This window comes from Xenopus laevis, chromosome 4L, assembly GCF_017654675.1.
Source record: "Xenopus laevis strain J_2021 chromosome 4L, Xenopus_laevis_v10.1, whole genome shotgun sequence".
Lineage (NCBI taxonomy): Eukaryota > Metazoa > Chordata > Amphibia > Anura > Pipidae > Xenopus > Xenopus laevis.
This window is the reverse complement of record NC_054377.1, coordinates 107,707,262-107,727,892: the sequence shown is the minus strand read 5'-3', so window position 1 is coordinate 107,727,892 and position 20,631 is coordinate 107,707,262. Positions and strand designations below refer to the sequence as shown.

General features: G+C 37.7%; 1 protein-coding gene across 4 annotated transcripts in view; it reads left to right on the top strand.

Moving 5' to 3' along the window:
* Positions 1-20,631, top strand: part of dennd1b.L (DENN/MADD domain containing 1B L homeolog) — a 111,542-nt gene that overhangs the window by 89,526 nt on the left and 1,385 nt on the right. For 3 of the 4 annotated variants that reach the window (XM_018258657.2, XM_041590590.1, XM_018258659.2), the window contains 7 exons: positions 3,192-3,267; positions 3,404-3,444; positions 4,655-4,723; positions 6,764-6,820; positions 7,830-7,934; positions 16,797-16,882; positions 17,574-17,799. In XM_018258657.2, the coding sequence (XP_018114146.1) occupies positions 3,192-3,267; positions 3,404-3,444; positions 4,655-4,723; positions 6,764-6,820; positions 7,830-7,934; positions 16,797-16,882; positions 17,574-17,799 (660 nt within the window). The remainder of the gene's footprint in view (positions 1-3,191; positions 3,268-3,403; positions 3,445-4,654; positions 4,724-6,763; positions 6,821-7,829; positions 7,935-16,796; positions 16,883-17,573; positions 17,800-20,631) is intronic. The other variant, XM_018258658.2, reaches the window with a different exon arrangement.

Genomic DNA, 20,631 nt, shown 5'->3' with positions numbered 1-20,631 from the left:
AATTAAAATTCTATATACCCATACCCATACCTATACTAACTATAGAGTTTAGTATCACAATAGCCTTTGATATTATGTCTGTCCAAAAAATCATCCAAGCCATTCTTAAAGGCATTAACTGAATCAGCCATCACAACATCACCCGGCAGTGCATTCCACAACCTCACTGTCCTGACTGTGAAGAACCCTCTACGTTGCTTCAAATGAAACTTCTTTTCTTCTAGTCTAAAGGGGTGGCCTCTGGTACGGTGATCCACTTTATGGGTAAAAAGGTCCCCTGCCATTTGTCTATAATGTCCTCTAATGTACTTGTAAAGTGTAATCATGTCCCCTCGCAAGCGCCTTTTTTCCAGAGAAAACAACCCCAACCTTGACAGTCTACCCTCATAATTTAAGTCTTCCGTCCCTCTAACCAATTTAGTTGCACGTCTCTGCACTCTCTCCAGCTCATTTATATCCCTCTTAAGGACTGGAGTCCAAAACTGAACTGCATACTCCAGATGAGGCCTTACCAGGGACCTATAAAGAGGCATAATTATGTTTTCATCCCTTGAGTTAATGCCCTTTTTTATGCAAGACAGAACTTTATTTGCTTTAGTAGTCACAGAATGACACTGCCCAGAATTAGACAACGTGTTATCTACAAAGACCCCTAGATCCTTTTCATTTAAGGAAACTCCCAACACATTGCCATTTAGTGTATAACTTGCATTTATATTATTTTTGCCAAAGTGCATAACCTTGCATTTATCAACGTTGAACCTCATTTTCCAGTTTGCTGCCCAGTTTTCCAGTTTAGACAGATCACTTTGCAAAGTGGCAGCATCCTGCATGGAACCTATAGTTCTGCACAATTTAGTATCATCTGCAAAAATAGAAACAGTACTTTCAATGCCCACCTCCAGGTCATTAATTAACAAGTTGAAAAGCAAGGGACCTAGTACAGAGCCCTGCGGTACTCCACTAACAACACTGGTCCAATTAGAAAATGTTCCATTTACCACCACTCTTTGTAGTCTAGCTTTAGGTCCAGGGATAAATGATGTGGCAAGATGAGCCTATACTCTGGGTGACCTGTTGTCTCTGAGTCTGTATAGGGAAAATAAAAATAAAAAGCAAGAGGATTTTCTGAGATTTAGTGGGTGCTTTAAGTGTGGCCATAACCGCTGCATTACATGTAAGTATCTAAAAATCTCAAAATAATTTAGCTCAACTGTGACTATAAATGCTTATAAGATTAAACAATATATCAATTGTTGCAGTAAAGGGATTATTTATCTCATTACATGTACTAAATGTGGTAAACAATATGTGGGCTGTACCACTAGATCGCTCAAAGTACGTATTAGGGAACACATTAATCAAGTGAATAATACCAAATTAAGCAGCAAAACCAATGTCACTGGACACTTTAAAGAATGTAATGGCAGTAATTTACAATACTTTTCTATACAGGGGATAGAACAAATTAAGACAGGAATTAGAGGAGGAGACCTTTTAATGAAATTAAAGAAAAGGGAGTTTTTATGGGGTTTTCCATCTACAAACGAGGTTGCCATTCGGATTGAACTATGCTTTTGATTTAACTTGTTATATTTGACTACACTAATATGAAGCAAAAACTTTTATATTGTATAAAATATATTTCAATACCCCAGAATATGGATTGTTTAACACGTAGTTTTTCAAAGAGTGTTAAAGCCATTAGCCCTGCATTATATATGGCATTTGTAACACGTGTAAGATTTTGATTGGTTTTATCGTGGGGAAGGACTATGAGAGCTAGTATTTAAGGAACAAAAGGGATTGACTAGACAGATATTGCCTATGACTAAGTGCTAGGTAAGCATGAAACGCGTTAGGCGCTATGAGGGGATTCTTATATAATGTTTTTTTTATAAGATTGATGTAATAAACTAAACTTTTTTACTTAAGCATGTTGTGGAAAACTATTTAAGTTTATATGGTTGTACCTCTGTTTGGTCACTAGAGGATTCCAGCATGCTACTATAGTTTTTACAAGACTCTACTCCTAAACTGATTAACACAGACCCATAAATTACCCTTGATAATGGCAAGTCCTCCATGATTTATAGGATAATGAAAAAAAAACCAACAAAATCCCACAATGCCACCACACTGTTCAAAGGGAGACTCGGAGACCCTGCACCCTGTTCTGGCCATGAATCAGCCTGATGAACTTGAGCCAAAAGAAGTCTATAATTCAGCTCTGTATCTTTATGACTGAATAATAATTGCTTTTCTACATGCATCATGAGCTTGCCTTGGTATGTGCTTGGTATGTGTTTAAAGAAATATTAGAGGTTACAGTGTAGCTCCTTGGTGACTTAAATGCGAGACACAGCCCTCCAAGGTTACTTCTAATATCAATAATAATTGTCAGTAGGGTTGTATTTTCTGCTATAATACAGACCTTTTACATATATTAACAGTAGCAGTATATGTGTGTAGCCTGTGACATCATTACTTTATATGGAATGATACTAAGACATTACAGCTGTTGTTACATTGTTTTTTAATTAAGGTTTTTGTACAGCAGCCAGCGTGTTATGTGATTTATATTTGTAACTTGAAAGTAGTTTCCGTTTTAGAGGCAGAATAGGAAGAAAAATAATTCAAGAACCCCAAAAAGTTTTTAGAGATTTGTTGCAAAATCACAAAGATTTGTTCCAACTGCTGTTCTATGGATTACTAGATGTGGGAAAACTTCATAATTAAAATAAAATAAATTGGTGACTAAATGCAGTTTGTTTTTAAAATGCTGCCTACATCATACTAAAAGTTTATTTTAAGTTGGACTACTCCTTTAAGGGTAATGGCACACAATACATTCGATGGCCTCTGTCCTCCGAGTGTGAGCTGCAGCAATCATCATTAGCAGCTTCCATTCATGGGAAATGCAGTGCCTATGGCTAAAACAGGTGCAAATATGGTTCATAATGCATAAATCAGCATTGATGTGCAAGGTAGCAGTTACCAGCCATGTGGTTTGTGGACCCCCCTAAGTCCCTGTATTTAAACTCTGGATACTGTGGCGCTGGATAAGGGATCCAGTAATGTATAGTCTTTATGATTATAAGATGATGTATAAAATTCCCACAATATATATAGTGCTAAAGAGTATTTTTAAAGCTTTCTGATCTCTGTCTCTATTTCTCTTGTCATTTCAGTTTATTGACGGACGACTAGAGAAGCTCAACTCAGGGCTTGGGTTTACAGACATCTTTGAAGAGGAAATTACTTCAGGTGGTTTTTGTGACAGTTATATTTTGTATGCATATATTTAAGAAAAAATGTCAAAAGGCATTATTCTGAAATTGTCTTCACATGTGCTGCCACAGATGAAGTTTGTTAATGATGTTATTTGTCTTGTGTATTTCAGGAAATTCAAGTTCATACCAACAATGGATGCACACAATGAAGGCAAGATAATTAAGTATTCTTATTATTTGTAAATGTTTGCTATAAGCTATGTAGCATATCATACTGTATAATACTCTAAGGTTGTGGAGCCCTGAATGGAGCCCAGTTGTCTGCACAGTACAAATGAGCCCATTAAAGGGGGAGTGCACCCCCCTTTAATACTAGTTCAATAAGGTATTGTGCTGAACAGGGCCGGAACTAGGGGTAGGTAGAAGAGGTATGTACTAGGGCGCAACAATTGGGGGAGCCAGGCATGTACCTCTTCTGTTTCCTTCCACTAGTCCTGGTCCTTGTGTCCCCCCACCACCGCTCTTCTTTTACTGTTGTAGGCTCGCCTGTTGGCAAGCTCGTTTGCACATATGCATACCTGTTCACCCATGTGTGCAAAGATGGGGGCGACATGTTAGGTCAGGTTGCCTAGGGTGCCCAGCTGGCTTTGCCCACCCCTGGTGCTGAACATAAATATTGTCTGTTATTTTAATTACATTCATAATCAAAAACAAATTGCCAGACCACGGAGAAGCCTCTGTTTAATCAAACCCCTCCCTTATACACAGATGAAGACTTTGATTGGCTTAGCAGCTTATTATTTGGCACCCCAAGAGCATTTTTCATGCTTCTGTTGCCCCCTAACTCCTTTTTCTTCAGAATGTTGCTCATGGGTTCAAAAGGTTGGGAATCCCTGCTCTATTCATTGAAAAGGGGGGGTATACTGATTCTTTAATGTACAAACTTCATTCAGATCAATAGTTGTATATTATCTTGTGATGAATAATATAGCTTTGGGATGTATTATCCAATTTGCTATATTCTGGGCTATAGAAAGGCATTGTATGTGCTAAGCCAATGCGCACATGGGGCAGGCTGTTCAATTCTGCATTGATTTGTTGAAATATTTGGGAATGCTGTTTTTTGAAGAATTCCTGGGACTGGCTGTGGTTAAAGATCCCTGTCTGTATGTTTAATATTATAGGTATTAAGTGACATAATATATAGATAAGAAAAAAACGAGGTCCTCTAAGAGCCAGTACAGAAGCATATATGATTGATAAATATATTCAGTTTTGGTGCTCATTAAACATTTACCCAGACGCATTTGAAAATAAAGGTTAATAGGCCCAAGAGGCTGAAGGCTACAAACACTGTGGCCAAATCACATTTATAGTTATTCTCTGATGTTTATGGTTATTAATTACTTCTAATTTTACAGAAAGGTGGATCTCTAATTAATACTGCAGTGATAAAAGCCAGCCCAGCTATGAAGAGTGCCTATAAGTTTGTAAGTATATCAGAAAATCATTTATATTAAAGCAAAGCATGTTTAAAAGTCATGATCTGCAAAATGTTTAACTGAAAATGTATATATATATATATATATATATATATATATATATATATATATATATATATATATTCTATTCTATGTTCATTCCCATTGCTAAAAGAGATTAGGTTTAAAGGAGAAGGAAAGGTTAAAACTAAGTAAGCCTTATCAGAAAGGCCCATCTAAATATACCAGTAAACCCCCAAAGTAATGTTGCTCTGAGTCCCCTGTCAAAAGAAATACTGTATTTCTTTCCTTCTATTGTGTACACATGGGCTTCTGTATTAGACTTCCTGCCTTCAGCTTAAACCTCATTGCCCTGGGCAAGAGCATGCTCAGTTTGCTCCTCTTCCCCCGCCCCCTCCCTTCTCTGCTGTAATCTGAGCCCAGAGCAGGGAGAGACTCAGGCAGGAAGTGATGTCACACCACATTAATACTGCAGCTCCTATTCTAAACAAACAGAGAGTTTCTAGAGCTTTTTACTCAGGTATGGTAATACATTCTACAGAATAAATATAGCACTCTAGCTTGCACTATTGCAGCTAATCTATTGGCAATAAAATGCCTCCATAGCTTTCCTTCTCCTTTAAGCCACATTCTATTTCCTGATACCAAAAAGAAAAAGCAAAGTCAAACAAACAAAATGAGCTGCTCTTTATCTAAAAAGATAACTGGCTGTATCTGCCAAAACGGGGGATGGATTATTTATATAGAGTGCTTCTCATTGGATTGCTGCATTGTGACATAGTTAGTTTAGGGGTTTGTCTGTTAAGTTCAGCTCTTCTTTGTATCACCCAGCATCATTGACACATAGTGGGCAAAGAAATCCTAATATATCTTGCTGATATGTGGAACAGCTGTTGAAACTGAATGTTTATTTAAAATTTGGAAAAGAAACAAAAGTACAATAAATGTTATAGGGATCCTCCAGCTCCCTGACATTTATGGGGGAAAGTTTCATATAAAGGTTATTGCAATTGAAAGGGGCTAATGGGGGCTGTCAAAAAATGCCCTTTTCGACAATAGGAGTGCCCATAATTTACTAATGCGAGGTCTACTTTTGGTAATGCCCCATTATGAGCTACATCCATAAAAGCATTATTAGCATTCTTTTCCATGGAAAATATTATTAAATATTGATTTATGAGAAAATGTATATTGCTGTATTCAACAAATAATTATTTCTTATGTTACCTTAACATAATAAATATCTACTGGTAGATCCTGATCTACTTTTTGGCCACCCCTGTATTAAAGTGTCTCTTCAGTGGCTCTTTTCTACTCCAGCAGTTTATTTTTCTGTTGATTAAGGGGCAGATTCACTAAGGGTCGAATTTCGAAGTTAAAAATACTTCGAAATTCGACCCTCGAATTGAAATCCTTCGACTTCGAATATCGAAGTCGAAGGATTTAGCGCTAATCCTGCGATCGATCGATCCAAGGATTTTTCGTTCGATCGAACGATTAAATCCTTCGAATCGAACGATTCGAACGATTTGAATCCAACGATCGAAGGAAAATCCTTCGATCAAAAAAAGGTTAGCAAGCCTATGGGGACCTTCCCCATAGGCTAACATTGACTTCGGTAGGTTTTATCTGCCGAAGTAGGGGGTCGAAGTTTTTTTTAAAGGGAAAGTACTTCGACTATCGAATGGTCGAATACTCGAACGATTTTTCGTTCGAATCGTTCGATTTCGTTCCAATTCGATGGTCGAAGTACCCAAAAAATACTTCGAAATTCGAATTTTTTTCATTCGAATCCTTCACTCGAAGTTAGTGAATCTGCCCCTTAGTGTAACACTCTCAGATAAATGGGTGCCAAGCTGAATATGATAGAAAGCCTTTTAAGCCATATACAGTATGTTTTACCCATTGCCTTTTGGTTGTTGTGTGATACAATTACTTAGAGTTCCATTTCAGAACAGATGCCTCTTCTATTGCATATCTGACATCATTGTTTAACCCTTTGCATTGATGGACTGTCTGTTCCTGCAGGCTAAAAACCAGGCAAAGCAAGGTATCAAGGAGGTGAAGAGCAAACTTAAGCACAAGGTGAGATGGTTGTCCTTAAAATCGTAACATTATATGTGAGTGGTATAATTCTTACCCTATTTGTTATGCTTCATGGCATTGTGGTTACACTGAGGCCCAATGTGCTGTAATTATAATATATTTCATGATTGGCAGAAAATGTCTGCTGTGGAGCATGTGGATTGTAACCAACATGCCAGTTCTTGTATAATCCCTTTCAAATGTCATCATGGTTTATGCAAATAAATTAAGTCTTGGTTTTAATGGTAAATAGGCTTCAAGACTCAAACTGCATCTTTAGGTTTTTATACAGACACATCCATGTTATATTATATATTCAGTGGTACAAAGGCATCAAGTTTCAGCATAGAACATGCACACTTGAAAATACAGATTAAAAACATCTATACCATTGGGCATGATGGTGCTATGCCAGTTGAACTGCAGCTAAACCTGTATAAAAGGGCTACATTTTGAAAGCCAAATTTCTTTGCTGCAGAAATTACTTAAAAAGGAAAACCTCTAACAAATGACTTGTAAACGTGCTCAGAGTTGTGCATTAATTTTTAGTTTTTAGTGATTTCTGAAATATTAGCAGTTTTAGACACTATACTGCTAATACCAGGCTTTCCACCCAACAGCTCTCTATTTACCCTCTGTTCAGACATTATTTACACTGCTGCTGGTTCCTGGGATAATTAACCTCTAGCACATTAGCACTTTGAGTATATTTGTGTCAGTAGGTACTTGTAGGTTGTGTCGCCTTAATAATTATATTATGATAATTATATTATGAATTGTATTTATTATCATATGTAGGCAAGTTCAAACAGAGCATTATTTCCCCATTTGACGTATTGCTCCACTATCAGTTATAGTGCAAGTTTCATAGTGTTATATCTTCTGCGCATTCTCATAGAGACTACACAAAAGGACCTGTGGATAATTGATTAGGACCTAAAAACTCTTCCTCTTTGCTAATAAATCATATAAATGTGAATCTGATTTTGGGGGTACATTTCTCTTGCAGGATATTGAGGAAGAAGATTCAGACTATAATTTAGAGTATACACACTCCAACACGTTCCCATTAAACCACTCAAACCGAAGTGATCAAAGAAGAAAACTCTCACAGGTGAGACAATTTATCTCCTAAAACCTGGGGAAACCAGGACAGCAGGCACATTTTTTCCTAGCTCAAGACGTAGGTGCTGGCAAACCAAAGTCCAGCTAAATAAGCACTTTCCTTAGGCTAGTGGTTTGTTTTCTCAATAATAATCTGCATAATCATGCTTGATGTCTGGTGATCAGGTCAGGGGTAACTTTACTGGGCCACTTAACTAACGCTGCTCATACATGCCCAGATTTGGTAGAGCAGTTTTGACCAATATTAACCAATAATAATAATAATTTGACCAATATTAATAATAAAGGCTTTCAGGATGGGCATGTATGTCACTCTCACTATACTCAGGCAATCCTGTTATCCTAATGTATCACAGTTGCCATAGCCAAACTAAAAATTATCTGTCTGTGTATCTGTAGCCACAGGCCATATAGCTTTGAAGCCAAACCAATGTATAGCCATATTGATGATGTTTCTACCTTCTTTTACACTGCATGGCTGCAAGGAGCCAGACACACCTGCCTGGTTCTGCTGTCTGTGGAGGCAATTTGAGCACAGAACAACCCCATTTGCCTGGACCATGTGTTTTTTATTGGGTATGCAGCTGTACACAAGCCATACCTCACCTGAGATATCATAAAGGTTACCTTTTACTGGAGTCAATCTCCACCTTCCGGTAGTGTTGTAGATGCACCACCATTTGGCAGATGCCAGAAGATCAATGCCAGTGCCTGAATGTATAATATGTACTGAAAATTTTGTGAATGAGGACTAATGATCTGAAGCTGTTTTTTTCCTGGTGTCAGTTAGGGCCCAGTGTTGGACTGGCCCAACAGAAGACCTGCCCACCCACCACACTCCCACCCCTTCTAGCAATTACCAGCTGATGGGAATGGTAGGGTGGAGCCCCTATCACACTGCCCACTTGTTGTCTGGGTGGTGGGGCCCAACAGGATCAAGGCCACAGTTTTTTATCTCCCAGTTTGCTAGTTTGACTCTGCTCTGGTCTCTGGTTCCAGTGAAAGCAAACCGTAAAGTTAAAATATACTAAGATATTCTTGATAGTTCTGTACTTACTACTTTGTGGCAGCTGTGGAGAATTTAAGCATAAGAAGGCCCCCGTGCACAAAAGGGAAGTCTGCTCAGAATTTGTTTGCAGAGATGGTAGTTAAAGAACTTGAATGCACAAAACCTTGCTTTAAACCCAGCTGAACACTCGTGGGATGAATTGGAATGCTGATTTTGAGTCAGGGATTATTAGTGCCCAAATTCACTAATAGTCTTTTGGTAGAATGGTAACAAAAATTGTCCACAGTTCCAAAATCTACTGTATCTTCCAATAAGTGTAGAGGGTGTTATAGAAGCAAAAGAAGGACCAACTGCTAGGTGTCCCGATAAAATAGTGCATTTATGTACCACTTTAGAGCCTGTGTGAACTCATGAGTGGAAAATAGTGTCTAAACCGTAGACAAATTAAACTGCCCTTTGAGATGAGCAAATGCCCCTGTCTGGTAAAGCTTTCAGCTGAACTGTCAAACACAAGGCAGTATCAATCCACGAGCTAGTGACATTTTGCGTATTCGATAAGCTACTGAAATGCTGCCAGATTTATACTGAGAGATTCTTTATATGGTGGTAGGAAACAACAAGAAATTACCAATTATTACACTGACAAACTATTACCATAGAGTTCATATTCCCCTTGTAATATGTAATAAAAATTCGACAAACATTTATTAACCTTGTATTGGACACAGTCAGTCCACTTTGGCCTCCTATCTTTATTTACTTCTTTATTAATATTTGTTTAGTCTTTGTTGTATTGTTTGTGGTTTCCTCCAGTCCATTGTACAAATCTGCAAAAATACGTTTGTGTGTTATATATCTCTAAGCCCACCTGGGATTTTCATTGGTCTCCCAGATTTATGTACTGTGCTGGGGAGGTGGGGAAGCTGGGATTGTGGTTGGGTATAACACAGAGTTTTAGGCTAATGACGCATGGGGAGAATTGTTGCCCACTTTTAAATCTGCACTATAGCAGGACGACAAATTGTGTTGTTGTTACAATCCTGTCTAAAAGGGCAACTATTGCGAAAATTAAAATGTAATATTAGCTTCAGCATACTGAAATAAGAAACTTTCTATATATACAATCAATTAAAAATTCTGTACCGTTTCTGAAATAATCAAGTTTACCTTCACTATCCCTCTCTCAGCATCTGTTTCTCCTCATTCTGTCTTCATTCAGAAGTTGGGTGTCAGATGAATGATCCAATATATCTTAAAGGGGCTCCTCTTTCCCAGAAGATGTATTAGAGCTCACTCTATTAAAATCACTACAAATCCTGTCTCTACATGCAGAATTTGTGCAAAAGGCAGTTATTTTGTTAGATTTTGTTTGTACTGGAATCAGTTATTTGAGTGAGCTCTAATACATCTGCTAGGAAAGGAAGCTATATTGGATCTAACTGTCAATTAATATCTGACACCCAACTGCTGCAAGAAGACAGAATGAAGAGAAATAGATGCTGAAAGAGGATTAGTGACTATAAACTTAATTATTTCAGAAACAATGCAGAATTTTTTAATTGATTGTATTTAGAAAGTTTCTTGTTTCAGTAGGAGGAAGCTTATATTAAATTTTCATTTTCGCAATAGTTCCTCTTTAATAATGCAATTTGGGGAACAATGCCTAATTACTAGGGTAACTAGTCAACTTTTGATGCTATGTTGTATTAGAGAAGCGTTGACAAGACAGAGAAGATCAGTAATGGCAGAGAGTTAGCAAACCCTTTTTGTGCTTGTTACATACATTTTTGTATGGCTTGTCTACATAAAGTTCCAGAAAATGACACAATACTATTTTAACTTGTATTAAGGTTTAATAGGACCATAAAAACAAGGCTATTCTTTTAAGTATTTGTTAAAGGGGACCCGTCACCCAAAAAAATTATTCAAATTCCTATTTTATCACATTAGTCAAGCAAAATGAACTTTAATTACACTATATCAATTATTTGAATCTTGCTTCCTTCAGTCTGGGATTTCAAAATTATAGCAAACAGGCAGCAGCCATTTTGTAGACACTGTTATTAAGACAAGCCTTGTATCATCTCAGAATCTTGTTTGTGCACCAGAATGGGGGACCTGATGTCCATCCCCATGCCCTGGCTACACAATTAAATGGTTAAGAGAACGGGGGAATGTGGAGAGAGCAGTGACATGCTGAATGGAAGTGCTGAATGGAAAGTGAAAGTAATTGTCTGCCCCGCCTCTATGCCACGGGCATAGAGGAGTGGCGACAATATTTGATTGACAGCTGAGATTTTTAAATGAGTTTACAACAGCTATGAATGCTTTATTAAAAAATAGAAATTGGATTTCATGTTTAATTTGAAAAAGACTTTTATTATACAGATTTTTGTGTCTGGGTGACAGGTCCACTTTAAGTGTTTTTGTGATATTATGTTGTGCTGCCATTGTTATCCATTGCCTAGATTATTAATTGCATTTTGGGTTTGTTGGTTTCCCATTGTAACTGCAACAGGCTCCTATGCTGTTTTATAAATGGACCTAAATGCTACTCCTATCTCAGTATCACATCTTTCCCCATCACCTTGCTACTATTCTGCTGAATCTGTTCCTCTTTCCAGTGCGCTCCACTAATTAGTAACATTGACTTCCTCGTTAGCCTGGCAGCGTTTGTGAAAATGTCAACATTCCGCTCAAAGAAATTCCCCAATTAGGCCTGGAAAAAAAAATCCCAGCATTAATTCTTGTGCTCTCTGACAGCCAAGAGGGAAATAGGTTGTGAAATATACTCAGTCTTTGTCCAAGGTATGCTGCTTCACTGCATAGATAGCCCTTAAACAAAACATAACTGCTGTTAGTACCCTTTGCTTCCCATCTCTGCAATAAGGCCATTGCCTGCATAGCTTTATATAAGTATTGCAATTAGTATTCTACATATTACATTGATTCTGCTTGCTATTTAATCAGCATTTGTAGCAAAACGAATACTGTCACAGAAAAGGTTTGTAATTATGTCTCCTCCTGTAGTTGTTTTGTGGACAGGCATTGCCATCACAAAGGAATAAGGGAGCCCTTTATCTGCTCTCACTTTCATTTCAACAGTGAACTAGTTTGAGCCATTTGGTTTACTAATCTCAGTGCTGAAAACATTTAATTGTCCTTCGTATCAGATAGTTTTAATCCACCTGTACTGATTAAAGGAAAGCGTTCCAGTACTTGTATAATGAATTTGTTTTTGTTGTAGTTGTTTCGGTGCATAGCAATTAATTCAGAATTTAATGTCAGTGAAAGGACTGTGTAATTAATGTGCCGTGTACTGGACGTGATGTTCTACCAGTACTAAAGCCTCTGAGTAAATGTCTGTTACTTGCGACTAGATATGCTAACACATGATCCATTTCCTCAATAGTTTTCTCATACACTATTTTTATTAGCTCCGGTGTATGAATGATTTAATAGATTTAATAAGATTTCCTTATTCAGATAAAAGAATAATGGCACCCTTCTTCCTTCCCCCCCAAAAAATTACTTTTGCAGTGTTAATTGATTAAAATGCAATTTCTTTGCTTCATTACAATATATTCAGTGACACCTAAAAACATCATCCCATTATCAGGTAATAATCATAGACTATAGACCATTGTAGTCAGTAGTAAAAGACTACTGAGCTTTCCTTTACCTTTGGTTGGAAGTGTAGAAAGTACTGCATGTGCCACTGCCTTTCAAATCTAATCTAATCTTATCTCATATAATCTAATATAAATGTTTGCATAATAAATAAATACAGGTATGGGACCTGTTATACAGAATGCTTGGGACCTGGGGTTTTCTGGATAATGGATCTTTCTGTAATTTGGATCTTCATACATTGGGAGGCACATTTATCAAGAGTCGATTTCGAATTGCCGTCAGTTTTTTAAGACTCCCATGAACTCGAAATTCGACCAATCAAATTTATTATAAAAATCGAATTTTTTAACCCTCGGTGAATAGGATCGACCCGAAAACTCGAATTCGATTAAAATTTTAAAAACTCAGAGAAAAAAACTTGAATGTAAGGAAGGCTGCAAAAACTCCAAATTGATCCCTGGATGTTTCCCATTGACTTTAACAGCAATTCTGCGGGTTTTAGTTGGCGAATAGTCAAGTTTGAGTTCTAAAGAGTATGATAATTCTCGAAAATCAAATTAAATTTGTTTGAAAAATTGGAATCGAATTTGAATAACTCCCTAGTCGACAGTTTTGACCATAAAAAACTCGAATTTGAATTTTCAATTCAACCCTTGATAAATCTGCCACTAAGTCTACTAGAAAATCATGTAAACATTTAATATACCCAATAGGCTGGTTTTGCTTCCAATAGGGGTTAATTATATCTTTATTAGGATCAAGTACAAGGTACGTTTTTGTTATTACAAAGAAAAAGGAAATCATTTTTAATAATTTGGATGAAATTGAGTCTGTGGAAGAGGACCTTTCAATAATTCAGAGCTTTCTGAATAGCAGAAGACCATACCATCCTGCTGTACTGACAAAGTGTTGCTGGTCTTTCCAAACTTCTTTGACTGGATAGACAACTTGTGCAAGAACCAATTGTTGGCCTGCAAGCCTATTGGTCAGATACATGGCAGGTAGGCCAATGTATGAGCAGCTTAAGAGTCTGGAATACACTACATTTTTCCTCATCATTAGCAGGCCAATAAATTTAGCTTGTAGGGGCTGTCAGTCTTCATTTCATTCACGGGGATCGGGCATCATTGAAACAGAAGGAACAATGGATAATGTGAAATACACAGCAATACTGAAAGAAAAACATGTGTGACTCTGCTGAAACTCTCAAGCCTAGGCTAAAATTCTTTTTTCTGCAGGACAATGATACCAAACAGAAGGCCTGCTGTAACACTGCAGTGGCTCAACCACAAAAGGCTAATGTCACACAGTGGCCCAGTCAAAGCCATTATTTCAATCCAATGGAGAGTTTTTAATATTAATAATCTCTTGAACTATTTGGAAACTGAGATTCACAAATGACTAAACTAAACATCCTAGAGCAAATCTCCAAATCCCTCCCGGACAGTGCCATAAGCTAGTATTAAGCTCTACAAAATAAAAAACAGCATTATAGTCAAATGACAAATAATACTGCAAGGCACCACGTATTTTGTATTGTAAAACAACCTGTTCATAAGAGATATTCCACTTGTTCTGCAGGTAAGCCAGACACAATGGGGTAGTCATAGAGAAACTTATTTGCACTTCCCACATCCTTAACACGAGCTATGAATTTTGTTTTTCTTTATTGGGGTAAAGACTGCAGGACTCATGTGCATTGTGCTTTCTAAACCTCACATGCTGAATGACCAGTGATTTAGAATTGTTACAGTCACATATTGTTTACTCATTATAATTTACAAATAAGGGGCTGTGTTGAACTGACCTTGTATCAGTCTTATGATGTCTAATGTTCCGTTCATGTCAGTATTTGATGCCTTCATCAGCCCTTGAACAGGAGTTTCTGCAATCATATTCCTGGCAGATACTTAGCCCCATTTAAGCCCTGCCAGGTTAGGGGTAGGGGTTTACTACATAAATGCTAATAGCTTCAAGCTTTCAAGTTAATCATAATTAGTCCACATTCATCATTATGAGATCTGGTCTAAATGATAGCCTATGGGTTTACTTTGCAAAGTATCTCTTTGTCTTTCTGTAAAGCTTTTACTCCTTTTGTTCTTGTTTGAGGAAACTGTACTTCCCTTTGATCAACAAATAGCAGCTTGTCCATGATTAGTATTGGTTATCATTATGTTTTAATTCAGTTTTAACACCGGAGTACCCTTGGTTCCTACTGTGTGTGTATTGGGAAGACTGAGGATTTCAAGAATGTGCAAGAATCTTAAGCAATAATACTTCTAGAGTGAGAAAAAGGAAAAGCAACAAAATATAGGAACACAACCTATTTAACAATATTAATAACATGGAATAGAATAATATTGCAAGATTTTCTCTCATGATAAAGCATTTGCCTAATTAAAAATGTAATATTGCTACCCTGCAGAAAGAAAAAGAGGACATTTTGATTGTTGGGGAACAAAAAGTATGTTAGTGCCCTCTAGTGGCTAATAAAAAAAGGTGCTTTGTAAAATTGTGTAAAGGAACATCAGTGCCTGTAATATCAAGAAATCATATTGTAATTTCTAACCATGTCTGCTGGTTGTTCATAACACATTTTTCTCCAGCTAATGTCACATCTTCTGTATTTTCTTTTAATTTTAAATGTAATATTTTTATGTACATTTTCAGACCTAGACAGTAGGGCTCTCCCTTCTCGTAAGAAAACAATTCTCATGTATACATAAATTGAACGGCAAAACTATAAATATGAATCGTTGATTGGTATTTATATCTGTCTCTGCGGAACTGTCTTTCATGTTCAACATTTAGGGGCAGATTTATCAAATTCGAAATTCAAAGTAATTTTTTGGATACTTCGACCGTCGAATAGGATACTACGACTTTGAATTTACTTCGAATTCGATTCGAAGTAAAATAGTTTGAATATTCGATAATCGAAGTACTGCCTCTTTAAAAAAACTTCAACTTCAATACTTCGCCAAATTAAACCTGCCGAAGTGCTATGTTAGCCTATGGGGACCTTCTACAGCATTTTTCTACGTCTTCACACACTGAAGTAAAATCGTTCGATCGAACGATTTTACTTTGATCGTTCGATGGCCAAATTCGGTGAAAAATACTTCGATTTTCGAAGTCGAAGTATTTCAATTCGAGGGTCGAATTTCGAAGTATTTATCACTTCGAAATTCAACCCTTCATAAATCTGCACCTTATTGTAATTCTTTTTTTTCAATCTATTTTCTTTTCTTCCGGGTTCAGCCTTCTGTTTCGATGGACAAGTGCCTTGTTTATTTAATATTCTTCAACATCTCTTCTGAAGCTCCTAGTAACAATCACAAATGTACACAGTGGATAGTATTGCTAACATCTATGGTAATAAGTCAGATCAACTGGACTTGCTGTATTTTTCTTTTTCCTTGAAGACTGGCTTTCTCAATTCAGAATGTTCTGTACAAAAATATTTCTTTAATGGACCTATGCCTGAATACGACCTATTTCAAATTCTACAGGCAGAAGCATGGCTCTGCTATGGGATCACCAGTTTCACCCATTGTGACAAACCTCAATATGGAGAAAGTAGAAAAGTAGGCTCTGAGTACTTTCAAAGAAAGGACACCCAAGTCATTGGTTCAGATATGTGGATGACACCTGGGTTAAGGTACACAGACAAGAGGTACAGACTTTCACTGAACACATCAACACTGGGGACCACAACATCAAGGTTACACGTGAAGATGTGCAAGATAACACACTGTTTTTTTTTTTTGGACTGCTTAGTAAGAGTCAGAGAGGGTGGAAAGCTGGAAATAGAGGTCTACAGAAAACCAACCCACATGGACGGAAAAACCAAGTTTTAACCGGGGGCGGATGGGTTGAGACACCTCAACAATGCTGTTTAAGACCTCTCCCTGGACAGTTTACTAACACCTCATAGCTCCAATCATGCTAATACCTTGCCTCCATGAGGTCTCTGATCCCGTGCTGGTTTTACTAAACAGATTATGCTAATTGCAGTAAGATTCCCGGCTATATAACCAGAAATATTTTAAAACAGGTCATTCTGAATTGAGAATGATTAGCAAAATGTCTTCAAAGAAAAAGAAAAATACAGCAAGTTCAGCTGATTTGACTTAGCACTATATATTTACCATGATCTGGATGAATGAGAACCATCACAGAAGTATTGCTAACACTTTTTTTTCTCAGCAGACTCGAGCAAACAGGCCCCTGACCCACATGGGTAACCATAGCTCAACTCTGGAGGATTCTGATCTTGGTGATAGTGCCAGCAAGTGAGTAATGAGCCCCTAATGTGAGAAACACCCCTCAATATAAGTGAGAGAAAATGATGTGCGCTAACTTGAACCCCAGAACGAATGTTTTCATTTCTCCCAGCCACTTACTGCATTTAACTTCATCTACTTTCAACCCTACATACTTCATATTAATGGACTCTTTCACCCAGAAACTGTGCAGTGCTCTGTCATTAAAAAGTTTCAGTGATTTGTAAAAGTAATTGCTATTGAATGAAAGCAGTATCTGTCTGGCTGATCACATTCTATGTATTCCAGACTCTAACTCCTGAAACCATGTTGCAAGCCAGTTGTGTAAAAGACTTAGGGGAGAATAGACTTCTGTTACATTGTTTTAAGTGTGAGGACCAGAGAACATATGGGGATAAGCAAACTGCTTTCTATTGCAATTGACATCTGAAAATAACTTTAAAACCATTGAAAACTTTTAATTAATATGTAGTGGAAAGTTGCTGAGAATTATTCCTGCTAAAGCTTTTAATTCAGCTCATTTCATTTGCATTTATTTTTTCCTTGCCGATATCATATTCAGTTTTATTATACATAATAAAATGCATAACCAAATTATTTGCATTCTTCATCTATATGAATTAGTAGCTCCATTTCATACTGTAATCCTTTTCACATTCCATGATCTCCAGTTATTATACATGATCTCTTTCTGGTTCAGGTTGTCTTCAGAGGACAGCGAAGAAGCTTCTGGATATTTTGATGATAGCGATACGTCATTTGATGATGTGAGCTTGTCTTCCCGGCCAGCGGGAGAGATGGACCTTCTTGGGGAAATATTAGACTCCCTAAGCACTCACAGCTCAGATCCAGGGGCTGGTCGTCTAACAGCTGCTAAGAGCCTGGATTTCTTTCGTTCTGCAGAAGATTTGGACTATAAAGTTCTGGTATGGTATAGCTTTTTCTCCTGCAATAACATTACCAACTACAGTAGGTTCACATATATTGGTATATAACAATACTGTCCAGATATAGTGAGCTAAATATTTAAAGGATGATCTCCTAAAGGAATGATTGTGTAGCTATTCTTGCGCTCTGTGGGCTATAGAAATTCCTTTGAGAGTTCCATTTTGGCAAGTGTGCTCATAAGAGTGGCACCCTATATGTGTGTCTTGTACCTCCATACCAAGTTCCAACTGAGTAGATTAGAAACGGCTCTTGTATGGATGTCAGATGAACAGGGTTAAAGTAACAACAGTTTAAATCAATACAGACACCTTGTTAATGTAATCTGTGCGTTTTTTGGTTATATATTCACATATTCTTCTAAATTCTACATATAGAAGTTCAATCAATCAATAACTTCAATAGCCCATGGCAATTACTGAGTTGCAGGGGGTCTGCTCAGACCAAAAATCCGCTCTTCCTCCGTTTTGTCTATGGACACAAAGTCATATTTGATGTAATGTACCTCAATCGCCTATTAAGATTCACACTTGCAGCAAGGAGTAAGAGGAGAAGGGTGTTAACCCTTTATATCCTTTAACTTGCTAACATACAGTTAATATGACAATGCTTCTCTTGGTTTCATTCGAGTAAGAAAATAATGCTAGTTTTCCCTACCTACATTTCTGTGCTTTTTAAACTTGCCGCATTTTCTCGTGCATGAATGCCACACATTTGGTTGATAGATGGTCCACATTGATAGAACCTGATTGTAGTACAAGTTGAGGAATGTAAGTTTTTCTAAGGCTAGTTTACCCAGTCTAATCCAGTGCCAATTGGTCTATTAGTGGAGAGAGGTGGTTGGTGCTGATTGTCTGGCTATTGGGAGAAGTTGTTTGGCTGTACCCATCTACTGGCTGCAGGCATTGGGGCAAATTAACTAAAGGGTGAATTTTTGCCAAATTAACTAAAGGGTGAATTTTTGCCAGTGACTGTTTCGCCACACTTCACCAGGCGCAAATTTACGCCAGGCTTAAAGTTACCACTACGCTAATTTACTAAAATTCAAAGTTGCGTCTCAGCAGCCAAACGCTGCCGAACTTTTGCTAGCGTTACTTTGGCTTGGCGAGCAAATGTTTGCTAGTGCTCATTTCTGCCTAGTGAAACTTCGCTAGCACTCTTGCACTTAGGTTAATTTGAATAGGCAGGTACCTAAAAGTCACATGGATGTCTTTATTAGTAATATTGGTGCAAATGCTTGAAGTGGCCACTTTTTCAAACACATGTCCAATGAGCCATAATAAAGACCCTCTAATGCCCTACACATGAGCCCACCCTTAAACAAATGTGGCATGCCCCTCAAATTAGTTAAAAAATGTTCACACATAAATCTTTAATAGTTCGGACTTTTGAAGGCAATCCCGCTTTAAAGAAAGAAAATTCGCCAGCGTTTTTGACAACTTTAACGCATTTCCTGCAAACAGGATATGATGTCACTGACATAAGATTGAGGAGGATGTAGCTACGTTTTTTCAGTTCGCCTGGTCTGAGGTGGCGAATTAAACTCTGGCAAAAGAGGTAGTGTTCAGTAAAATTAGCATCTTAGTGAATTAGCGGAGTGACGTCCGTTTGCCAGAGCAAATAGTCGCCTAGCGATAGGGTGTGAACATACGATGGTCTCGTTCACAAATTGTCCTCTACACCTGAATTGCCGATGTCCCTGCAGATGAGATTTTTGGCAAATTGTCGCCAGCGTCGGCCACTTCGCACTAGTGAATCTGCCCCACAGACTACAAGAATATATAGTAATTGGCAGCTACAGCAGTAAATGATGAGCAGTCATGGATAACCCCATGGAAGGCATTAGTCTTCAAAATAGAACAAATCTGCAACGGCTTGTATATGTGTAATTTCTCAAAATGCTGTTCCGTGTAGGGTTCATTTATTGTAAGTAACATTTTTCCCTAACAAGGCCTTGTTATGCTGTGTGAAGGATGTTTTAGCCAGCCTATGTCAGTATATAGAGTTGAGCATGTGAGACCAGGTTGCACTAATCATCAGTAACAGATCTGCCATTTGAAGTGTGAAGCTCATATAGCCTTGCTATGACAGGTCTTGCCTTGTATCTGAGCAAAGAATTACAGATGCACGGTGAGGTGCCAAGGCATATTTCATTAGCATATGGGTAGAAGCATAATGAGCTGCCCCTAGGATCAGTCAGTTGCAGCCACTGCACATCATTGTTTGATCTCGTACGCACCACCCTTTGCTATCTAGGGTATATGCTACAAAATGGAAACTCAGAACTGTTTTTATTTCATTTATTTCAATACCTTGAGCAATGGAAAGCCCTGGGCAGTGGTTGGGTCATTAAGGCTTGAGCAGGCCAGAGGCTAGTGTGTTTTCCTCAAAAACCCATACCGCTCCCATCCCATCCCCCGCTCTCAATCACTTGCCTTCATCAAAATGATTTTCTGTGTTATGAACCTTCCAAGCAGACAATGCCCGCATCTTTACATCAGTACAAAACCTCTGATATTTAGATCTCTGTCTGATTTGACGACTCTTTACTCAAAAACGTACAATTTCATGTGGCAAAATGAGATTAAGGTCAGAGGAATCAGTCCACTCCTAATATTAATATATAAAGATCTTGTCAGCTCTTTATATATGATCTAAAAATAAGCAGAAGCAGGAAGATGGAGAGTGCAAGGGTTAGTGTGCAGGCATTCTGATCTTAAGAAAGTGATGAACAATATTATTATCCTCATATAGTGGTGACATATTACTCAGGGACTGCTATTCATTCACATCAGGCCTTGCTCTGGCATCAT